Source organism: Kogia breviceps, chromosome 3 (genome assembly GCF_026419965.1).
Source record: "Kogia breviceps isolate mKogBre1 chromosome 3, mKogBre1 haplotype 1, whole genome shotgun sequence".
In the NCBI taxonomy this organism is placed as follows: domain Eukaryota; kingdom Metazoa; phylum Chordata; class Mammalia; order Artiodactyla; family Physeteridae; genus Kogia; species Kogia breviceps.
In genome coordinates, this window is record NC_081312.1 from 29,244,169 (window position 1) to 29,269,594 (window position 25,426).

Below are 25,426 nucleotides of genomic sequence, written 5' to 3' on the forward strand. Positions count from 1 at the left end.
TGTACCAAGGGCTGATGAGGATGTGGAGGAACTGGAACTCTCATATGCTGCTGGTGCAAAATTATACAACCAGTTTGGAAAACTGTTTGACAGTATCTTAAAAAACTAAATATACACCTTCTACATTGGATCATGTTCTACTCTTAGGTATTTACTCAAAATAAATGAAAGAATTATGTCTATTCAAAGATCTGTACACAAACATCCACAACAGCCTTATTTGTAATAACCCAAAACCAGAAACAATGCAAATACCCATGAGCAAGTGAAGGGATAAAAAAAACAAAACAAACAAAAAAACCTGTGGTATATCTATATAACGGACTACAACACAGCAATAAAAAGGAACTACTGCCACATGCTATAAGACTGATGAATCTTGACTAGAAGGAGTTATACTGAATGAAAAAGCCTTTCAAAAGAGTATGTACCATATGATTTCATTTATATAATATTCTACGAAATGAAAACTAGAATACAGTGACAAAAATCTGATCAGTGGTTCCCTGGGAATAGACAGCAGCTGGGGAGGGACAGGAGGGAGAGATTACAAGGGAGCATGAGGAAACTTTTAGGTGCAATGGTTATATTCATTATTGTGACTGTGGTGGTGGTTTCCAGGGTACAAATATATGTCAAAACTGATCAAAGTGTATACTTTAAATATGTGCAGTTCACTGTGTAACAATTATACTTCAATAAAGCTGTTTTTTAAAAAGTGTTTTTCTAGGAACTTCCCTGGTGGTCCAGTGGGTAGGACTCCATGCTCCCAGTGCAGGGGAGCCTGGGTTTGATCCCTGGTCGGGAAACTAGATCCTGCATGCATGCTGCAACTAAGAGTCTGCATGCCGCAACTAAAAAGTCTTCATGCCGCAACTAGGAGTCCACATGCCACAACTAAGAAGTCCACGTGCCACAACTAAAAGTCCACACATCACAACTAAAGGATCCTGCATGCTGCAGCTAGGACCCAGTGCAGCCAAAAAAAAAAAAAAAAAAAAATATATATATATATATATATATATATATATTCATTCATTCATTCATTTATGGCTGCACTGGGTCTTGGTTGCTGAGAGCACGGGCTTTCTCTAGTTGTGGTGAGTGGAGGCTACTCTTCATTGTGGTGTGAGGGCTTCTCATTGCTGTGGCTTCTCTTGTTGTGGAGCACAGGCTCTAGGGGCACAGGATTCAGTAGTTGTGGCATGCGGGCTCAGTAGTTGTGGCTCGCGGGCTCGTGCAGGCTCAGTAGTTGTGGTGCACAGGCTTAGCTGCTCTGCAGCATGTGGGATCTTCCTGGACCAGGGCTTGAACCCGTGTCCCCTGCATTGGCAGGCGGATTCTTAACCACTGCGTCACCAGGGAAGTCCCTAAATAAATAAATATTTTTTTTTAAAAAGTGAATGTTTAAGAAGTGTTTTTCGCAAAGAGGTGTGTAGAGCCTTTGAAAACTATCACATTAGGAAGGTGACACTAGAACTACTGAGGGATTTCCAAAATGAAAAATCTTGGCTAAATATTAGAATGACGACTTAGGCATTATTTTTAAGGCTAATTAAAACCAAACTTTTTACTATGGAAAAAGTTAAAGCAAATACTGTCAGAAGTATATAATGAAGCTCCACGTGCACTTGACCAGCTTCAATTATTGTCATCTCATGGTTAATCTTATTCTGTTTGTTTTCCCACCCACTTTGCCCCCAGTATTATTTTGAGCCAAACTCAGACGTATCATTTCCTTCATAAATATTTCAGTATATATTTCTAAAAGATAAGAACATAAAGGTCTCTGTGTGTGTGTGGCTTAGTAGCTCATTTCTTTCTTAATTAAAAAAAAAAACTTTATTTTTTAGAGCAGTTTTAGGTTCACGGCAAAACTTGGCAGAAAGTACAAAGAGTTCCCATACACCCTACACCCCTTGCCCCACACGGTCTTCCCCCATCAACATCCTACACTAAAGTGGTACATTTTACAATCAACAAATCTACACTGACACCTCATTATCACCCAAAGTCCACAGTTAGCTTTAGGGTTCACTCTTGGTATTGTACATTATGTGGGTTGTTTTTTTTTTTTTTTTTTTTTGCGGTATGCGGGCCTCTCACTGTTGTGGCCTCTCCCGTTGCGGAGCACAGGCTCCGGACGCACAGGCTCAGCGGCCATGGCTCACGGGCCCAGTTGCTCCGCGGCATGTGGGATCTTCCCGGACCGGGGCACGAACCCGTGACCCCTGCATCAGCAGGCGGACTCTCAACCACTGCGCCACCAGGGAAGCCCCATTATGTGGGTTTTGAAGAATGCATAATAAATGCATCTACCATAGTACCATATAGAATAGTTCCACGGTCCTAAAAATCCTCTGTTCTCTGCCTATTGATCCCTCACCTTCCCCCTATGTTCTGGCCACCAAGGATCTTTTTACAACCTGCACAGTTCTGCCCTTAAAGGCTATTTTTAAGATTCAGAAAAACCAGTGTTGTAGCCATTATAAATGATTTCATTTCAGTGGCAAGAGGAAGGATTACTCACTGTATAAATGTTGTAAGTTTCAGGGAGGGCAGGGTCCTATGGGAAGTGGCCAGCATGTGGGAAGTGAGTTCCTCTGAAGCCACATTCCCCAGAGCTCCTACACCATTACGTCAGAGGCTTCATTTTAATTCTTTTTCCTTTCTCTCACTTCAGAACATGATGTGAGTACAGGTCGAGCCACGAAAGCGTGTGGACCCTCAGGCAGGGATAGTTCTCAGGTAGCAAAAATTGTGGAGGTATTTTCAATAGAGCATAGGGCTTGCCCATTTTTTTTTTTTTAAACCTTGTTTTCTGCCTGCGTGCCCCTGGTTTTTAGTTTTATTTCTGTAGTTAAAAGAAATATTATAAACAAAAGTTTATAAACATTTTTAGAAGTTTAAAAAAGTGTTATCAACTTGTGTTTATAACATAGGAACTAAGTGTCCTCCCTAATCTCTGTTCCACAACATGAACATGGTGAGCAATCTGATGTACTTTCAGATACTTTTAAAGCCGTGTTCTGCAATTTGCTTTTGTCACTTAATGATATGTCAGATACCTTTCTATACCAACACTTGTAAATATACCTCAACTTAAACACTACAGTAATGGCACAGTAATAATGACAATTATGATAATAATTGCTAAGATCTATTGACTATGTATGTGCAAGACACTCTCAGCACTTCAGATGAGTTGTCTCATTTAATCCTAATAAAACTCTGAGTTTATTAATATTCTAAACTTCTCTAACAGATAAAGAAATTGACACTCAGAGAGATCAGACAGTGTGCCAAAGATCCCAGAGCTAAGAAGTTCTAGAGCAGAGATTCTAATTTGGACAGTTTAGCCAAAAGATCCTACTATTCGCCATTACCTTATACTACTGACTGGGTAAGCCATAAGAAAAGACTGAGGTTACTTCCAAATTCTCACTGTTACAAATAATGTTTCAATAAATATTCTTGTCTATATTTCCTGGCACTCGTATGGAAATGTTTTTATAGGACAAGTTTCTAGAAGTGGAAATGCCAGGTCACAAGGTATATGCCTTTTTAGATTTAATTGCCAAATTATCTCCCAAAGGCATGTATATGTAGTGGACTTACTTAAAAACTTGCCTCCAAATAAACACAAATTTAACTCCCGTGAACATCAAACGAGAATGCCTATTTCCCCACACTTTTAGTAGCAATGGGGATGAAGCCTTGCTCACTGATAGGTGAAAAATGAAAGGTTTTCATTTCTATGTCTCATTACGAATAAGGTTGATCAACTAGTCTTTTCATATATTTATTACCATGTATATTTTCTTCTTCCTCCTCCATATACATATATTGTTCGTATCCTTTGGTAATGTTGTTTCTGAGTTGTTTATGTCCCTTTTGGCTTCATAAGAATTCTTCGTATATTAAAATATTATCTGTCATTAGGCATTATAAGCCTTTGCCCAGTTTGTTTTTTGACTTTGTTCATGGCAGTTTTGCCACACTTAATTTTATAATTTTGTATTGCTGAATATGAACTTAGATGATTTTATAAGGAAAACTCGTTTTTACATCTCAAATTCTAGTGTTTTTCAACGTACACACATAGGTACATAGTTACAGTGAATGTTCACAAATATTGCATCCTACTTTTTTCATCAAATATTATTTCATGTATACATTCCCATGTAATAAGTCCCATGTAAAAATTAACACTGTATTCCATTATGTTGATATAAATATATCTGTATATTATTTACTTCCTTAAAGATGGATATTTATTTATAAGAAAAACTATCAATCTTATAAGACTTTATACATATTGTTTGGATTTCCACAAATAGAAATGTGAGGCTCCTAAGCCCTGCACTGTAGGAAAAACTAGAAGAGGAGCTTAACTGAAGAACTGGCAAGTTATGTGGAAACTTGAAAATATTTATTAATCATACGCAATATGTTTCCAACAGCAAGCAGAATTCCATCCAGCACCTGCCCAAGCTTTGTGATTGTCCAGAGTTAGAGCTTTAACCATCACTCTGTCGTCAAGGAAGGTTGTCATTTCCCTGAACAGTTGCTATAGCTGGTGAGAGATAATATTTAACATTTATGGTGCTGTTGTGTTAGGCTTGAACCTAGAGTTGTTTTTTTTTTTAAATAAACTATGAAGATCTGTGCCAAAGATTTCTGACTTTACTCTCATGCAAAAACAAGCATGTTCCTCTGGAGGTCACCAAGATTTTACGTTCTTTTTTCTCCTTATTTCATTTTGGCATAAATGGGAAAACAAATTCATTACCATAAACAGTACAGTAACACCATCAACCAAAGGCTGATTGAGCCTGTGGACCCGATTCAGCTTAAATTTAGATCGCTCTTTTCATTTATTTTTTTTCTCCTCAAGGTCCCAAGTACTTGATCACCACTTTCAACAGCTCATAGATTTGCATTCTGTTTAATTTTATAAGATTTCTCACACTTTAAAAAAGTGACTCACTATCATCTAGAAAATGAGGGGATTAGTTCTGCCAGTTTATAATTTGCTAGTAACTTAATAAAGTTCTCTGCATTTAATATTTTAAATTCAGAAAAGATACTGCAGATGACCTTCTTTATTTATAAAGACCAGACACATTTTAATGTTGTAAATTTAGCTGCTGAAGGTAACAATTTACATGTCTTCTTCAGCAATTGCTTTACATAGAGAATTATTATTGACCTTTCAATGGATTACTCCTTTAAGGCTTCTTTTTTAGTTAGCAAATGACTGACTTTTTTCTATGCTAAATCAAAAAGGCTGTTGACAATTTATTTCCTTAAGGACTAGAAAATTTGGGTCAGAATCAACTAATACGAATTAAAACACTGAGTATTCAATTTATAAATCTAATCGTTTTTCTCTAATGTCACTTTCCCTTTAATTCTTTACTCAAATATAGTGGTTCTCAAATTATGGCCCCTGGACCAGAAGCATTGGCATGATCTGGGAATCGGTCAGAAATGCAAATTCTCCGGCCCCATCCCAGGCCTACAAAATCAGGAATTCTGGATTTATTTGGGGCCAGAGAATTCGTACTAACAATTCTTCCAGGGATTCCAATGCACACTAAGGTTTGAAAGTCACTGCTGTAACATACATTTTATAAGGCTTAATTAACAATATAAATGAATTTTAGACTTACTTCAGAAAAATCACTTCTTTGTATCTTAGAAAAGCAAAAAGGTCTCAGCTAATCCACATAAAAGTTGTAAGTCTACATCAAATCAAAACATGAACTCTACCCATCAAAATTTTGCACCAGAAAATAAAACTTTACAAATGAATAGGTATAGTGTAAAAGTAAATCAAAGGATGATGACAGATCACAAACTATAGAAAAAGGCCCAAATAATGTTCTTCTTAGAGCTCCTTTAATATCTTACCTGCAAAATACATTTAGAAAACAAAGAACTTCCATTATTTTACAACTTATAAGCTTTGCCCTTTGTCAGAAATAGTCAGTCGACTATTAGTCATTAGTCAGTCGACCTTCCAGTCTCCAGTCCCTATAGACATAGCCAACCAACAGCAAAAACAAACATGAAGTCCATGCTAGCTTCTAGTTAGAGGTGGTGGGTAAACTAATGAAAAGTAGTAAAATTTTTGGTTGAATGCCATCTTAAGGAATCAGGTCACAACACTCTTGAGGGAGAAATAAATAAAATGGATTCTCCACTTGGTTCTTGTGACATGCCAATGTCTGACAGCTGTTCTACATAAAAACTGGAGCTCTGCCCCACATGGTGACAGCAGTGCAGATAATGACACGGTGGCAACAGCAGTGATGTGGGATGGCTAAGGAAGTGTGTCCAGAGCACAGGGAGCCCAGAGCACCCTCTCACATGAAAGAAGAAGTCCGTAAGCAACTGATAAGATTCACTTCAGACTCTTATTTGCGTATAGAAAATTTAAAATTTTCTCTTGCTAATGTGAGAAAAAAACAAAAGCTGCTTTGTTCTTTTGCAGGGATATTTGTATTGAACTGGTTTAGAGATACTGGGTGATCAATAAACTCTAAAGTCAGCTCAGAAACATGAATGAAGTTCTGCCTTTGGGGATTTTACAGCCTAGATGGGGTCAACAACCATAAAAAAGTAAAAAATTCTAAAAAGTGAAAAGGTGAAAACGACGTAACTCCTCTCATCTGCTACTAGCAGGAATTAAGATTTTAATATGAGCTAGTTTTCTAGAAAATGAAAGCCTGCTTAAGGTGTAAGTCCAAAAACTCGATATTTTTAATGAAAAGTTTCTATAGTGCACTATGAACATTTCAGTCTTTTAAAATGGAGACTGACAAACACAACTGAAGCTTTTATCAAGGGCATAATATAAATTCCAATTACCAAGACCCCAGGCTATCATAGTTTTTTAGTTTCTTTTATATCAGCTGCTCTAATTCCCCCACTACTGTTAGTCAGTCATCATGGACACCTTGAATGCTTCTCCCCTTTCCATAGATATCCCCCAGGTAGCATATTGTCCTTTTGTGACCTTTCTTTACATTCAAAAAATTTCCCCTTTAAAATTACCTTTCTTTTAAAATTATGAGATAACTATATTATAGAACATGTGGAAAAAAATAAAAGGGGAAAATCACCAAAATCACCCATCTTTTCCTTGTCAGACTTTTCTGGTAGGGGTGTAAAACAATAACTGGAACAGTTGAATATTAGCTGGACTACACAGCAGTTTCCAGTATAGTTTACTTCAGTTCAGTCTGTCTTTATAGGATATGGAAAAGTATTTTTTATATGCAGGGCTGTTGAATATCTTTCTTAATCTATTTTTAATTGAAAAAAAAACAAATAATTTTCGTTTTTAAAAGGAAAGGATAATTCACTTACTTAAAACATTTAAACTAGGCACCATCAACGAACTGAAGCCACAGATGGGAGAAAATATTTGAAAAGCATACAGCTAACATGAGATTAGCATCCCTCCTCCCTCCAAAAATATACTTCTACAAAATCAGTAAGAAAAGGCCAAATAACCAATTGAAAAATGGGCAAAGATCATGAACAGGCAATTCACAAAAGAGGAAATGCAAATGGCCAGTAAGAAAAAAAAAAAAAAAAGCTCAACTTTATTAGAAATTTGGGAAATACAATTAAAATAACATAAGAGGGCTTCCCTGGTGGCGCAGTGGTTGAGAGTCCGCCTGCCGATGCAGGGGACACGGGTTTGTGCCTCGGTCCGGGAAGATCCCACATGCCGCGGACCGGCTGGGCCCGTGAGCCATGGCCGCTGAGCCTGCGCATCAGGAGCCTGTGCTCCACAACAGGAGAGGCCACAACAGTGAGAGGCCCGCGTACCGCAAAAAAAAAAAAAAAAAAAAAAAAAAAAAAAAAAAAAAAAAAAAAAAAAAATAACATTTCAAACCCATCCAACTGGGCTTCCCCAGTGCCGCAGTGGTTAAGAATCCACCTGCCAATGCAGGGGATACCAGTTCGAGCCCTGGTCCGGGAAGATCTCACATGCCGTGGAACAACTGAACCCATGTACCACAACTACTGAGCCTGCGCTCTAGAGCGCGTGAGCCACAACTACTGAGCCCACGTGCCACAACTACTGAAGCCTGCATGCCTAGAGCCCACGCGCTGCAACGAGAAGCCACCGCAATAAGCTGCGCACCTCAACAAAGAGTAGCCCCCATTCTCCGCAACTAGAGAAAGCTCATATGCAGCAATGAAGACGCAACACAGCCAAAAATAAATAAATAAATACATAAATTTACTAAAAAGAAACCCATCCAACTGACACATAATAAGTCAGACAATATTAAGAATTGGCAAGGATGTAAAAGAATGCAAACAGCCATACACTCTTGATGTGTAACCATTTTGGAGAGCATACTGGCAATCTCAAATATAGTTTAAGATCATTATACCCAATCGCAGCAATGATCCTTGAGAAACTCACACATGTGCAGAAGGATTCATGAATTAGAATGTCACTGTAACACTGTCAGTTACTGTGAAAATTGGAAACTACCAAATATTTATAAACAGGAGAATAGATCATTTTAATATATTCACAAAATAAAATGAATGATCTAGAGATACATGCACCTATAAATAAATTCCCAAAACATGTGTCTTCTGCAGCACACACCTACATATATAAATTTCAAAAATGTGGGAAGGGCTTCCCTGGTGGCACAGTGGTTAAGAATCCGCCTGCCAATGCAGGGAACACAGGTTCAAGCCCTGGTCCGGGAAGATCCCACATGCCATGGAGCAACTAAGACTGTGCACCACAACTGCTGAGCCTGCGCTCTAGAGCCCGCGAGCCACAGCTACTGAGCCCACGTGCCACAACTACTGAAGCATGCATGCCTAGAGCTCGTGCTCCACAAGAAGAGAAGCCACCAAAATGAGAAGTCAGTGCACCACAATGAAGAGTAGCCCCTGCTCGCCACAACTAGAGAAAGCCCACGTGCAGCAATGAAGACCAAACACAGCCAAAAATAAAAATAATTAATTTTTTAAAAAGTGGGAACCTTCTTCTACAACTTTTACACACACACACTCTATATAAAGTTTTAAAACATGCAAAGTAATATTATAGAATATTCAATATTATGTTCATAAATATTTATAATAAGCATGACAAACTCCAAATTCAGGATAGTAACTACTATCCTGGGAGAAGAAGGGGAATGTGGGAGAGGTGCTTCAATTTTATCTGTAATTTCTTTTTGTTGTATAACTAGACTGACTATCTTTCCAAATTAAATGCAAAATTTGTCTTGTTTGGTTACGATTTCATTTAGTGTACAATCAATATATAACAGGAACAGAAAAAACTTAGTAAAAAAAAGTACACACAGGGCTTCCCTGGTGGCGCAGTGGTTGAGAATCCGCCTGCCGATGCAGGAGACACGGGTTCGTGCCCTGGTCCGGGAAGATCCCACATGCCGCGGAGCAACTAAGCCCGTGAGCCATGGCCGCTGAGCCTGTGCGTCCGGAGCCTGTGCTCCGCAACGGGAGAGGCCACAACAGTGAGAGGCCCGCATACCGCAAAAAATAAAAAAAAAAAATAAATAAAAAAAAAAAAAAAAAAAAAAAAAAAAGTACACACAGCATATAAGACAATAGGTTATACAGTAGAGTTCCCTGTACTATATATATAACTGTATAGCACAGGGAACTCTGCTCAGTATTTTGTAATAAACTAAATGGGAAAAGAATTTGAAAAAGAAGAAATACATGTGTATGCATAACTGAATCACTTTGCCGTACACCTGAAACTAACACAACATTGTTAATCAACTATACTCCAATATAAAATAAAAGTTTTTTTAAAAAAAGGAAGAAATCAGAATGATGATTGTCTATGGTGGGTAGGAACTGACTATAATGGGCCACAAAAGTACTTTCTGAGGTAATGGAAATGTTTTATAACTTGACTGTCATATTGGTTATACAGGTATACGTATTTTAAAAAATCCATTGAATTATACATTTCGGATCTACATATTCCACTATAAATTTTACCTCAACAATAAAATGATGCAATTTTAAAAAAAGACAATATGTTAAAGTTTAATAAAGTTGGGTGGCAGGTTACATGGGTGCTCATTATATTATTTGCCATATGTTCTCTACATGCTTAAAATATTACATAATAAAAATTTAAGAAATAAATATTTGGATTAAAAGAAGTCCATTATTTTTCAGCTCTCTGACTAATCTCATAAACTTCAAATCCCTTCACTGTGAATGAGATTATCTATAGCAGCCTACAAAAGGAAAACCTATTTTCTGGGCTAAGGCTGCCCTCACTGTATCTGCTAAGGGTTGAAGAATAAAGCCACCAGCAACATTTGACCTTTGGAAAGAGAAAAATGCTTTAAATGTTATCTTTTACTGAACACTAACAATATATCATGTAACAATACTTGAAGTTACACAAGAAAAGTCATCTAATTGAGGAAGATTTGGTTAATCAGATCCAAAATGGTTTCAATTTCATTATACTTCTTACAGGGTAACCAACTTGATCCTATTTTCTCAGGACTGCCCCAGTGTTAAAACCAAAAGTCTTGCCTTCCAGGAACCTCTCAGTCTCAGGCACACTGGGGCAGCTGGCCACCCTACCTTCTGGTCACAACAAAACTTCTGGAAGAGAATTTATTTAGCAAGTCAGCTAATTTTACAGATGGGAAAAATGAGGTACTAAGAAATTAGCTGAATTAAACCAAACGTACACATAGCTACTTCAAATTACAAGTGGATCAAACTTAGTTCTTCCTTCTGAGGAACCTGTTTACATCTCATTCAGCCACAAGCCCTAAATGCCAATTCATCAGTGTTCTTGGACAATTCTGAATACCCGGTTAACCTCTCACTTCTTTCCCAAACTCAAAGCATTGCCCCATGATATGAGTTCAAGACTTGGGATGCTCCTGACCTTGGAGGGAGATACTGAGTAGAGGAAAGGAACAGAGGCTCCACTTCTTTACACTGATCTTTACCTAATCTGTAGGGAAGATATTCACTCTCCTTCTGGTTTCAAAAAAATTTTTTAATGAATTTTCTTTTTGTAATATCTACTGTAAAATAGCATGTTTGAGTACTCTAGAATATAGAGTCATACAGATAAGCACTTTACTAGAGTAGCTATTCAAAGGAGGGAAAGACAGAGGAAAAAGGAAAATCTGCTCATTTATGATAAACGTCCCCAAAATGCCAGGCCCTAAAACTATATAATGTTTGTCACAGCACCTAGCACAGAGTCCAACACACTGAAGACATTCAACATGAGAGTTTCCTCTCCTGAGTAGTGTGGAAAGATTCACACTTTCCACATCTGTCAATTTCCTTTTAATTCCTCTAAACTAATCCTGAGCAAATGAAGAAATAAGCCTGATAAGGACTTTTTGTGCCTGCAGAGGCTTGTCTTCAGGTACTTGTATTTAACAACTCCACTATCCAACAGCAGAAATAAAAGAGCTGCTTTCAATTAATCTGCAAAAACAGTCTTCTATGTCCAACTTAAATCTGGACCTACCCCCATTTTTTCATAACCAACCAGAGCGTATACTTAAACAATGGCTTCTTTATAGCTAAAAAACTTAACGATGAGATTCTTTTCCTCATTCTTTGTGGTTTTTTAAAGTACGTTGGTGCAAAATGACATAGACTTCGTATTTTTCCTCCCCAGCATTTTTTCATACAATATCTCCTTTCAGTATTACAACATTTTTCTGGGGTATGAGAGCGTTGGAAGAACAGAAAAAATACTGGAGCGAGTTTGGGATTAGAAAGCACAGTTTTAAGTTCCAGGTCTGTTATTTAACTTTCTATGTGGTCTTGGACAAGCATTTTAACTGTGGCAATAATACCTGTCCTGTGGTAAATGGAAAATATGAGAATGCATGCATAAGATCTTCATAAGCTGTAGAAGATATTTTTAAGGAGATAAAGGATAAACTCAATTAACATCACATTATCAACAGCAGAGTCAAAAGTAAACAAATAAATTAGGTCTGATTTTTCTAGACAGTGGTGCCCTAATAGATCTGGAAGGTACCACTGAGAACACGAGGTCTAAGACTTGCTAAAATTAGACCATGAACACATGTAATTATCAATAACAATCCTATATCATTTGTACCTCCTCTAGAGCTACTGTTTTTTCAATTTATCAGTCACTGAGGTGTTAAAAAAAAAAAAGGCAGTAAAAAATACCAGGAAAGCCCCACAAAACCTGAGTATGAGGGATATAAACAATATTACACCAACAGTGGAGAGCTTCCTATATGCCAAGCACTGTTCTTGGAGGGAAGCAGGTAAGCAAATCATATCTAACTACACAGTATGTTAGGAACACTGGTAAGTGCTACGCACAAGTAAAGCCAAGGAAGGGTACAGGGAGTGCCGGGGTGGCAGGGAAGGAAGGCATGGCCTCACTGAGAAGGTGACTCAGGAGGTGGCCTGAAGGAACTGAAGAGAGCCAGGGAGAAGAGTGGGAGGAGAACCCAGGGCCCAGAGGAAGCAGTGAGGGAGACAACAGAGGGTGGGGGAGGGGACAGTTTAAACCTAAGAGACTAGATTTTATTCTGAGATGAGATGTCTTTGGAGGGTTTGGGGCAGATGAGTGACATTTAACTTCTTAGCCGTGGAATCTTTTGTTCAAAGGGATCCACAGAAGCTCAATATGTAAAACAGATAAAATAGGAGATGCTCTGGTTAAGGAAGGGGCTCCCAGAGACTTATGTCAACTGTTCCCACTTTTCTCCTCTCTCCTCTGAAGTAACAGTTTGAAAATGAGTACAAAGTCTGTAGCATCCAAACTTTCACAGCCTGTACCCCAAGAACTTTATAATCCTACCCAGCCTATCTTTTCAAAAGGCCATTCCTGGGGAACGGCAAAAAGGAGTAAGTCAAGCTGCTGACACACAGCAGAGGAGCACGAGTGCTGTCAGAAAAAGCAGTCCTTCATACCACTGCTTGTTAAATACCCGCCCAGGCACCAGCTGCGACAGCCCCTCTTCCCACCCCGTAACCCCTCAGGTGTTCTCTTTCAGGGCATCCCTTGAAATTCATTTTAACCTGATTTCACTTGTTTAAAAATGCTCTAGCAATACAGTGTCATCTGCCTCTGCTGACGTATCTCCAGATAGAGTCCCCTGTCAATTGATACGGTAGGAAAATTCTTCCTCCACTAGTGTTATTTCTTCTCTCAGTAATGAGTTCTCAGTTTGCTCTATTCTAATCCTACACACCCATCAAAGTTTACTTTGTGAAGCCCTCCTCCCATGTTTTGACCCTGAATTGGAACCCCAAATCTTTGGAGTGTGGAGGGAACTTCCAGGCCACCTAGTGCTCTAGTTCATGGCTCATTCCACGAACTAACCCTCTGCAGATCTGGCTGGTAGTCTTCCAGCCTCCGTAACTGCTTTTAGTGACACGCACACACTAGCCCACAAGGCAGCCTACGCTCTTTCAGATGTAAAGTACTTGTGAGGAAATTTCTTTTTATTGATCCAGAACCTGTTTCCTTCTATCACTGGTTCTGCCCTCCGGTTCTAATAGAGGAAAGTCTGCCCTCCGCCCCCCCATCCCCTGCATCCAGCATAGCTTACAGTTGGCCTTGTGTTTTTCCCCATTCTGGCTCCACCTCTAAAAATGCGACTGATGCCCCAGCCATCTCACAAGCCATCTGTGGACTGCCTTCAACCTGTAATGGTTAGCTAACAGAGTGGCAGGCAGCTCTGGTCTGTGTGTGTAGCCAGTGAAGTGTCTGTGTCCCATGCCACTGACTACACCCCCTTCCTGATTCTCTCCTTTGACCTATCCTAGGACTTCTACCCTTAGGCCTGCATTCATCATTCGGTCAATGAGCACTTACTGAGCACCGTCAAGAACCAGGCTAGGGTCTTCCCTGGTGGTGTAGGGGTTAAGAATCCGCCTGCCAATGCAGGGGACACGAGTTTGATCCCTGGTCCGGGAAGATCCCACATGCCGCAGAGCAACTAAGCCCGTGCACCACAACTACTGAGCCTGTGCTCTAGAGCCCACACACTACAACTAATGAAGCCCGTGCGCCTTAGAGCCTGCGAGCCACAACTACTGAGCCTGCGCTCCAGAGCCCGTGTGCCGCAACTACTGAGCCCGCATGCTGCAACTACTGAAGCCCGGACACCTCGAGCCTGTGTTCTGCAACAAGAGAAGCCACCGCAATGAGAAGCCCGTGCACTGCATGAAGAGTAGCCCCCGCTCGCCACAACTAGAGAAAGCCCGCATGCAGCAAGGAAGACCCAACGCAGCCAAAAATAAATTTAAAAAGAAAAAAAAAAGAACCAGGCTAGGCATTGAAAAACTAAAAGTAAATAAAATGTACTCAGCTCATAGAAGAATAAGAACAAGCTAGGTAAAATAATAAATAGCCAGAAAAGTTGGAAAAGGCATCAGAGGAGGAGGTGATGCCTGAGCCAGGGAGGAACTGTATCAACACCCAAGTCTCACACAGCCTTGTGTCCCCTGCACCAAATGGTACAATGCTTTTCCTTACTTGAAGTTCAGCAAATATGTAAATTTGATAAAGTAGAGAAAGCCTGCTCAGCCCCCTGAGCCTCTCCTGGAGGCGAGGGAGGGTGGTCACTGAATCCACAGTCTGAAAGGGCAGTTGTAAAGGTTGACACTGTACCTGGCTACGTACAGTATTGCTTAGGTGGTTGTCCTCGGACATCTGTGCATTCTGGAAGTAGGACAAGGGTGCAGGTAACTCTGTCATTGGAGCAACTGTATAGAAATACTTTTTCACAGAAAACAGCCTCTTGGGGTTCTGAAAAGGGAAAAAGAAAACAGTCTTTTGTGCATTAAAGTTATACTTTTATTTTGAAACACTTTCATAAGTTACTTTCACCAAAAACAAACCTTTCTTTCATGTGTTATCCTCCAGGCCAAGCTTTCTAAGGACCTCACAGGCTGCTGTCACTTGCAGGCTCCTGGATTAGGTCTGAAATAGGATTTTACTGGGTTACCCTGAGTTGGTCAAATCCTAGTAAATTCATTCACACCAATTAAATACTTATAAGACTAATTTGTAAACCAGTAATGTATTAACTTGACAGGACCTTCAACTGACAAACTTTTGTCAGCTCAAGATACCTCTTGGTAATGAGTAGATTTACTTGAGAAACCAAATATTTTCAATCACAATGATATCTAATGATTTCAGACCTAGAGCAAAGGGAGCTAAAAGACCTTAAAGAATGTTCTCATCAACATCCCTCTTCCAATCGAACCTAATTTACATCACCATAAAATTATTTGTCTAATGCTTTTAATTTTGCAAAATTTCTTTTTATCATCTCATTTTTTTTCTTTACCACAATGACCCAAGGCAGGGTAAACAGGTAACATATCTATTTTACAAAAGCAAAAGGGGACCCAAGTTCAGTGACTTGCTTAAAAGCACACAACTGGGCAGACCAGGACCAAAATCGCAGACTCCTAACTCCCAGCCTCTACTCTGCATCCTGGCACAGCCTTGCTTACACACATCATTCTGTCTCCCACACTTCAGCCTCCTGGGAGGCCATACTCCCATTTGCCTGTCTACCTGAATTTCCATCAGCCAATTCCGTATGACTTCAAATATTCTTTTCATTGAAAGTCTTCAGAAATATAGAAGGAGAAAAATCTGTTTGCATACCTAAGCAGTATTCTAATTCACTTATAGTATTCAAAACATTACCATGTACATATTTACATGAAAGCATTTTGTCAATGTCTTGTTTCATTTTTACTTTTAACTTCAGGATCTTCTAGACTCTAAATATTCTACTTTCTTATTCTAATGATTTTTTCATCAAAAACACATAAAGCAACTTTTTCCTCTAGTAAAGATATTGACTTCCAATTAACCTTTAATGACCTATGTTTGAATCATTCAAATCATGACAAATTCTTAATCAAGGTATGCTTTCCCTTTTATCCTACATGCTTTTTTTGGGGGGGCCACGCCATGCGGCATGCAGGATCTTAATTCCTCCACCAAGGATCAAACTCGTGCTCCCTGCGGTGGAAGCACAGAGTCTTAACCACCGGACTGCCAGAGAAGTCCCTATCCTACATGCTTTTAAATACCGTGTCTGGGACTTCCCTGGTAACACAGTGGTTAAGACTCCACGCTCCACAGGGGGCCCGGGTTTGATCCCTGGTCAGGGAACTAGATCCCACATGCATGCCGCAGCTAAGAGTTCACATGCCGCAACTAAAGAGCCGGGTGAGCCGCAACTAAGGAGCCCATCAGCCAAAACTAAGGAGCCCGCCTGCTGCAACTAAGACCCAGCACAACCAAATAAATAAATAAATATATATATTTTTAAAAATAATAAAATAAATAAATACCCTGTCTACCTTTCTCCTCCCCTCCAACTTCAGCCCATGGTTAGCTGGCATGGGATCAGAGGACTGTTAATTAATATTAACTAAACATGATGTACTTATGCAATTCTGTTTTAAATATATAATGTTAATTTGTTTTAAAAATAAAATGAATTAAAATTAAGAGATTCAATAATTACTTTTATAGGGGTTAATCACTGGAAGGGGATACACAAGAAGCTTCTGGGGGTACTGGTAATGCTTTGTTTCTTGATCTGGGTGCTAGTTACACAGAGCTTTCAGTCTGTGAAAATTCACTGAGTTGTACACCTATGATCTGTGCACATTCCTATATACTTCAATTTAAAACGTCAAATAGATTTTTGTGGGTGTAAACCTATATTTAGGGTTTGGCAATATGTATGTTAGCTTACCCAAAAGGGAGGTGGATTCCAATAGAACAGTTATATTTTCAAAGTATTGAAAGTAAACGTCCTGACCTATGCTTCTATATTTTTAAAAGTTGAGTATCTAATTGAAAATTTAACATTAATGTAGCATTAATGATCAGCAACACAGCACATATTATTCCCTTCTTTTTCACAAAAACATTTAGTACAGCACCTACTACCTCAGCTAATGAAGAAATGCCACAGGATGGCAAATAGAAAATGTTGCAACTGGTTACCTCCACTGGCTGCTCTGAAGACTATACCTCGTCATTTAAAGTACAGTTCTATTACAAAAAAACCCTTAGAAGTCTGTCACTGATATTCTCATACAATCCCTCAGAAACAAAACCAAGTAAGCAAGACAGTGTTAGCCAAATGAAACAAACAAAAGGCAAGAAAAGGCGATGCAGGCAAAAATAAATAAAAAGTAAATAAAGTGTAGTACACTTACAGGTAAAATATGAGCAGAAGAAAAGTGATTGTTCATTCACTAAACAGGAGCTTACTGGCTGTCTACTTATATCAAAACTCAAAGACAAACACTGAGAGGATTTAATTAATTATGTTCACTTTACCCATTTTACAGAAGAAAACAATGTGGCACACAGAAGTTCATGAACCTGCCCAAAGTCACATTCAGTAAGCAAAGGAGCAAAGCAAAGGTTCACATATTACACTACTTTGCCTCTATATAAAATTTCATCCCTGCCATCTAGGAGTTTATAACAGTGAGCATTAAGACACACTGAGCTGATTTTTATTACTAGTAAAACTATTGCTTTGACGTAAATGAGATCTTAAAAAAAAAAGTAGTAAATGAGATCTTAAACTTCAATAACTGGTCTAACTAGAAATTAAAAACTAGTGCCAGGGCTTTCCTGGTGGCGCAGTGGTTGGGAATCCACCTGCCAATTCAGGGGACACGGGTTCAAGCCCTGGTCTGGGATGATTCCACATGCCACCAAGCAACTAAGCCCGTGCACCACAGCTACTGAGCCTGTGCTCTAGAGCCCGCGAGCCACAACTACTGAGCCCGGGTGCCACAACTACTGAAGCCCGTGCTCTACAACAAGAGAAGCCACCACAATGAGAAGCCTGCACATGGCAATGAAGAGTAGCCCCCACTCGCCACAACCAGAGAAAAGCCCACGTGCAGCAATGAAGACCCAACACAGCCAAAAATAAAATAAATTAAATAAATTTATTTTAAAAAAAAAACAACTAGTGCTTCCCTGGTGGCGCAGTGGTTGGGAGTCCGCCTGCCGATGCAGGGGACGCGGGTTCGTGCCCCGGTCCAAGAGGATCCCACGTGCCGCGAAGCGGCTGGGCCCGTGAGCCATGGCCGCTGGGCCTGCGCGTCCGGAGCCTGTGTTCCGCAACGGGAGAGGCCACAGCAGTGAGAGGCCCGTGTATCGCAAAAAAACAAACAAACAAACAAAAAAAACTAGTGCCAAAAGCATTCCCAATATAACAGTCCTGGTACTTCTTTTTTTTTTTTTTAAGATAAGTTATAATGAGAATCTGGTCATTTTAATTTAAGTGGTTCCCATTATTAATCTTATGCTTATAGGATCTGTCTAGCTATTAAAAGAAATCACACAAACTGATTATCATACTGGAGCTTTCTCAGACGAATCTTGTAAGAATCATCTATAATACAGTAGTCACTTTAACATATTCCAATACTATAGTCGACCCAGACTGAACCAACCGCAGATCATAAATATTTGAAAAAAATTCCAAAATTAAGTAAAACTTAATTTGCTTGTGCCAGCAAATAATTACAATAGTATTTACATTGTATTTACAACTATATATATATCATTTCATTGTATTAGGTATTATAAGTAATCTAGAGATGATTTAAAGTATACAGGAGGATGTGTGTAGATTACATGCAAAAACTATGCCATTTTATATAAGGGACTTGAGCATCTGAGGATTTTGGTGCCCATGGGGGTGGGGGGGGGAAGTCCTGAAACCACTTCTCCTCCACCCCCACCCCCTCAACCACAAGGGATGACTATTTAAAAGACACATCTGTATTTACATGTAAAACACTAAGGCTCAGGCAAGGTGAAAGAATTTGTCAGTGTAAGTTATGAGGCAAGTAACACCAGTTCCAGAACCCAGATCTTCTGATGCCCAGCCCAGGTGTTTGCCAGTTCAACAGGAGAAAGCTCATGCCTCCACTGATGTGTTGAAGATCACAATGCTGTAGGGTGGCTCTCCCTGGAAGAGCTGCTCTTTACGTGGAGCTCAGTAGGAAGCAAAGATAGGCAACAGGGTTCGCTAGGTCTTCAGTCAGGTCTGGTGAACAAACAATCATTGTTGGTACAAAGAAAGGGGCAGGCAAAGCTGGATTTGATTCTGGTCCAGTAACAGCTGAAAACAATTGATGACTGAATGGAGAAAGCCAACGACCCACTGTTACCGGACCCACTGTTCCTGTTCCTGCAGCGTGGCAAAAGACATCAGTGGACTTTGTAACATTCTTAACAGTGCCCTGAGAACAAGAAAAGATAGTTGTTGGGAAGAGAGGATCTTTCATGTGACCTGGATTGCACAGGGAGTGCGAGTAGGAATGTAAGCAGATTTTGGTGTTTTCTCTCTCTGGCCACCTGCTAAAGATTTTCTGAGACTGATACAGCACAACACTCAAATTCACTGACATTCATTCCCTTTTTCTCAAGACACTTGCTCAATCAGCCAAAAGGAAAAAGAAATCCTTTTCTGATGGGCAACTACAATTTCTTTCTATTATATACAAAGACTAAAAAAAAGCTCCAGGAGAATACAAATAATCTTGAAGTTCAGATGTGCTGAACAGAAGTCTATCTAACCAGAAATCCTTCTATCCATCAGCACTTCGAAAAGTATCACAGGAGCAGTGTTTAAAATCCCAAAAAGGAGCTTATTAAAAATTTCATTTAAGGAAACATCAACAGAAAAGTACATTTCTGTCCCTCACTACATCCCAAGGTAGCAATTTTTTTTTTTTTTTTTTTTTGGTCATGCCACGCAGTATGTGGGATCTTAGTTCCCTGATCAGGGATCGAATCCGTGCCCCCTGCACTGGAAGTGCAAAGTCTTAACCATTGGACTGCCAGGGAAGTCCATCCAAGGAAACAAATTAAAATAAATAAAAATAACTTGAGGGCTTCCCTGGTGGTGCAGTGGTTGAGAGTCTGCCTGCCGATGCAGGGGACGCGGGTTCGTGCCCCGGTCAGGGAAGATCCCACATGCCGCGGAGCGGCTGGGCCTGTGAGCTATGGCCGCTGAGCCTACGCATCCGGAGCCTGTGCTCCGCAACGGGAGAGGCCACAGCAGTGAGAGGCCCGCGTACCACAAAAAGAAAAAGAAACAACAACAACAACAACAACAAAAACCTTGAAATTAATTTAAAACTTCAGGAATACAACCTAGAAAGACCCTGAGAATTTTAAGAGGCTAGGAGCAAATAATTTACCCAGCCCTACAAGAGGCTTTGTGAAAGTGGTAGGCTCTAAAAAGAGCAAGGATAGTGATACATCCTATTTGGTGATTTTTTTTCCCCCTCCTTCCTTCCCACTCTACTTCTGTGAACCATCTGTGGTAGATTAGATTATTATTCAGCAAATATTCACTCCCTCCCCCAGCATCCCCATGGGAGGAATACTTCTCTCCAGTGATGTTGAGCTTGGCTCTGTGACTTGCTTTGGCCTCAAGGTAGGTGCAGTCTACTACCCACTCCAGGCCTTTGGGCACAATCTTATGACTTGCTTTGGTCGATGGGATCTTGGCAGACGTGGCACAGACAGTTAAACTGTGCTTGTGCAGGTGGCCTTGCCTTCTGTACTTCTGCTGTTCTCTCACGAAGAACTTACTTTGGGTAGCCGCTGCCCCTTCAGTCTGGGCCCCAGAACAAGACAAGCAAAGCAGAATTGCCTTAGCTGTCCCCTTTAAGTAGAGCGAGAGCTAATGCTCTAAGGCAGCGGTCCACAACCTTTTTGGCACCAGGGACCGGTTTCGTGGAAGACAACTTTTCCAAGGACCGGGGGCAGGGGGATGGTTTCAAGATGGTTCAAGCGCATTACATTTATTGTGCACTTTATTTCTATATAAGGATATAATTATACAACTGACCATAATGCAGAATCAGTGGGAGCCCTGAGCCTGTTTTCCTGCAACTAGATGGTCCCATCTAAGGGTGATGGGAGACAGTGAAACCCAAAGTGTGTTGCTTAACCTTTCAGTTTTTTCAGGAGCTTTTGGATTTGAGAATTGTGGATATGGGACCATGGTTCTGTATTATTATAGAGTCTTTTCCCCACCCAAATTTAATTTCTACATGGAAGATATAATTACCCTGAGTCATTGTATCAAATTTGTTGTGGAAATGCGTAGAACACAACTAATCTTTAATGAAGAAAATGACTATTCACACCTAATTAATTTGTAAATCATTGACTATACTCAGCAATACCTGCATTCTCTCATTTGCTTTAGATCAACTTAAGGAACTGTACAAGACATTGTGAAAACCAAACATTAATACCCTTTAATCAACAAACACTTATTGGGTTTCTTCTACATAACCATACACTGTGATAGGTACCAGGGGTGCCAGTGAATCAGATGATGCTTCTGTTCACCTAAGGAGCTTACTATATAGAGGGGAAGACAGACAAGTATGTTTTTACATTAACTACATGTTGAAATAAAAATATTTTAAATGTAATGGGTTATATAAAATATATCATTCAAGTTAATTTTACCTATTTCTATCTCAAAAATTTTTGCTCATTAGAAAATCTAAAATTAACCTTTGTAGCTCACATTATGTTTCTAATGGACAGTGCTGCTCTAAAGCTTCAGGTTTTTTCTCCTACGAACAGGCTTAACACTGAAAATCCCTGACAACCTTTTCCTTCCTGAAGCTTCCCTCCCTTCCTCAGTTTGTATGACACTGCACTATGGAGGTTCTCCTCCCACCACTCATTCCCCTCAGCTGGTTCCTCATCCTATTCCACCCCCTCATTATAAGTGTTCCTAAGGCTCTGCCTGGGCTTCCTTGTCCACCCTTTTTCCTTAGGCATCTCCTCCACTGCTCCAACATCAACTGCTAAGTCTATTTAAGTGACCCATGTTTACAGCTCCAGGCCTATCCATGGGATATTTAACTGCTGGCACTTCAAAAGTGAGACTTCCAAACTGTTTCCTCATCATCTTCCTCTCTAGACTAGATCTTTGCCTCTAACTCCCTTATTCCTGTAATCGTCTCCCCCATTCTCTAAACTTAAAGCCTCCTAGTCAACTTTACTCCTTGTGCCTCAGTTGGCTGTTATGTCCCCTTCATATTGATATTTTTCCTTTCTAAGTTTCTGCCACCACCAAAGGTCAAATTTTCATTATATCTCACCCGGATTATGCAAAAGTCACCTCAAATCTCTTATCCATTCTAGCCCCCACGTACCTAAAGCAAAGTTCTCATCACAAAACTTATGAAAAGCAAAGCTCAAAACACCTTCCAAATCTGCCTGGCATCTATCACATGAAGGAGAGGCAGTATTAGCGGGCTCTGAAAGGTTTTTCAGAATACATCCAAAAGAAGCCTCTCCCTGCAATCTGATGTAACAGTAGTGGGAGAGCAGGGGCAGAGGCAACCTGGATCTGAGAGAGAAGAGGGCCACGTTAGCCTTGCCGACAAATGTTACATCTTTCCTGCTAGAATGATTCTCAGAGACCAACTCCAATCCTCCAGTTCTCCCCAAATGGAATTCAAGCAGCAGTCTAGGACTAGGGGCAGCCATTAACTTAAAATTCAGCACTAGATCACATCCATTCAGAGGAAAGCATGCCCAGAATTGTGGTAACTATCTACCCAAGGACGAGGAGTAGACGAATGGAAAAGCTGATGATTGATGCCGCTTCTATCATCTACTTCACTTTGGGGAAGGCGGGTAGAGGTGAGGGAATCCATCCACTCAATAAATAGGCTCCTTTTCATTATTAAGGGCTTGTTATTAAATGGAGGTGGGAGGGGGTTTAAGTTGGCTGAACCCTGCAAAGGAGTTAAGGAGAACTGAAATTGGCTTTTGTAGATGACTGAAATCAGCCAAATGCAACAGGCTCCAATCTACTTTCCTGTTTTTATCCTCCTTCATAACAGTTATTAAATGCGCACACTGGGTCACTGGACCCTTAGGATCCAGAGGGCCCCTCTTCCTAGTACACCCTCTGATATAATGCCCTCCTCAATTCAACTCCGAGGGTGAAAACCTTTCCATTGTAAAAGATAACGCAAATAACAAGATGCCCTTAACCAGATGTAATCTCTACTTGCCTCAAACTTCAGAGAATACTATGACTTTTACAATGTACTCTGCCATAATTTGCATACTATTCGTATCTCCCATAGTAAACCTTTAACACTTTATTCATCTTGTCCAAAGCAGGCAAGCAATGCTTTTAAAATTATTAAGTCACTTTCCTACAAGAGAAGCAGATATTTATTTGAAAGGAATTTGAGCGGGATGAAAACGTCAAATATCTAAAATACATGCAAAGCACTGGACATATATGCCTCGTGACAGTCCCGATCAGGCAGACCCTGTTGTATTCCGCCCCGAACTGAGACAGGAGGAACTTAGCCCTGAGTGCCACTCGCTTCCCCTGGACAAGGACACATTCAGGGCGTGAGGCGCAGAGTTTCAACAGTTGCTCAACCAGACCCAGCGCCAGGCTCTTCCTCTTTCTCCGGCTCCACTCCAGGCAAGACGGTCAATCCCCGCCCAAGGCACCTGCGCCCTGTCTTCGGGAAACCAGCACTTCCGGACCAAGGCTGCGAAGGGGAACCTCTCTTCAACCTGATCGCACGCCGCGCCCGGAGCCCGAGAAACGGGCCGCCCTTACTCGTTCTCCACACGGGGTTCCCTGGTGCCCGCCCGACCGCACCCCGCTCCCCATTCTCGAGGACACCGGCTCCGAGGCCCGGATAACGACAAAGGGCCCGGCCCTGACCGCAGCCACCCGTGTCGGCACCGGATGAGGGGTGTGTTTCTCTCTCCCCAGTTCCCCATCGGGCACCTACCCTTTCCTCGCCGCCACCACCGGCCTCTAGCAGCTGAGGTTCCTTCCCGAGCAGCGCTGTTTTGTTTCCGATGTGAAATCGCGGCCTTTGGAGCTACCCGGCCCAGGCCCCGCCCAAAAGGCCTCACTGGTGTCGTCACTTCCGGCCCTGGCGTAGTTGGTGACCAGCCTCCGAGGGGCGGGTCCAATGGCGGAGGGGCGTGGCCCAGAGGAAGGGGGTGGATCTTCAGGTGGTGAGTGGGGACTGAGGAGACCCTGCACTCCCGTTGGCCTTCCGACCCGGAGGGACACCCCGCTCCCCGCTCGGCACCCCCTGAACCACTGCTGGTGCCAGCACCGGTATGAGGTTGTCAGAGATCTACTGCTCTTAAGCTGAGGATCAAAATTTTTACGTAAACTGGACCCAGTGTGTGCTTCTCCCGGCCTACAAGTGCTGGCATCTTAAATCTAACGTTTCTTTCATTTCTCTATAGTCCTATTTGTACAGTGTTTCTCAGTGCGAATCAGCGGCACCACAATCAAAAGGAAGCTAACTTAAATTGTAACTACCTTTGCCCTCCATCCCCTACCCAATGAATCAAAACTTTTGGTGGGTGAGGAGAACCTGAGAAACTGCATTTTAAACAAACATCGTCTGGGTTTCTTCCGCTCCAAGTGTAAGAACCGGTTTTCCTAGATGGTAAGCTTTCAGAGAGCATAAATTGTGTTATTTTTGTAATCCCAAAACCTAACATAGTATCTGGTACACAGTGAGTTGCTCTATGGTCGTTTGATTTTTGCATCTTCCAGCTTTCCATTCAAATGGCTGTAAAAACAGTACCAATACCTCCTTAAGTAGCATACCACACACGTACATTCATCTGAAAGCTAAGAGTTAACAAATGAATACTATCATGTAAAACCAAAGGTGAACAATGGAGAAATGTTCCAATTCACAGGTAATCAGAAAACTGAAATCAGTAACATGGAATCTGGCCAAATGAGATTTATTTCTCTTAAATTCTTCCCCCAAGATAACCCTTCGTATTCCTAGAGCCCTCTCTCCTCCCTGCCCCCCTCGAATACATGAACGGTTTTAAATAGGTTTTACACACTTTATATTTAAGAACAGAAGTAGCAGTAGTTAAGTTTTTCCATTAACAGAGAATGTTGGGGAAGTAAAAAGGTTGACACCCCCCAAAAACAATTTTTTTCGAAGTTCTCTCTTCCGTCCTAAAACTTCACAAGGGTAGGAATTTTTGTCCGTTTGTTTACATATATTGTAAATGCTGAGAACGATGCCTAGCACATAAAACAGTTCAATACATTTGTCAAACAAGCATAGGCTAAAACCCATCCATTTGTGAACTAGTTCAATCTCTTTGAATGCAATCTGGGATGTAAGTAGAAAGTGTTAAAATTCTGGTAAACTATTCTTAGAAACAATCTCAATACAAAAATTTTGTGCAAAGATGTTCATGAAGTATTATTAATAGCAAAAATTGGAATGCTAAATGCCCTACAATAAAGTAGGGTTCACCCACTTTACCTAA

The 25,426-nt window shown here is 40.7% G+C and overlaps 1 protein-coding gene across 4 annotated transcripts in view; it reads right to left on the reverse strand.

Moving 5' to 3' along the window:
• The window catches only part of PSEN1 (presenilin 1), an 83,341-nt gene extending 59,269 nt beyond the window's left edge, over window positions 1-24,072 (reverse strand). The window contains exons 1-3 of one of the 4 annotated variants that reach the window (XM_067028196.1): window positions 23,896-24,046; window positions 14,917-14,998; window positions 14,687-14,824 (exon numbers count right to left, since the gene is read on the reverse strand). In XM_067028196.1, the coding sequence (XP_066884297.1) occupies window positions 14,687-14,773 (87 nt within the window). In that variant the 5' untranslated portion in view covers window positions 14,774-14,824; window positions 14,917-14,998; window positions 23,896-24,046. Of the gene's footprint in view, window positions 1-14,686; window positions 14,825-14,916; window positions 14,999-23,895 lie in introns of all 4 variants that reach the window. The other 3 variants (XM_067028197.1, XM_059055875.2, XM_059055876.2) reach the window with 3 other exon arrangements.
• Between the last annotated feature and the right edge of the window lie 1,354 nt (window positions 24,073-25,426).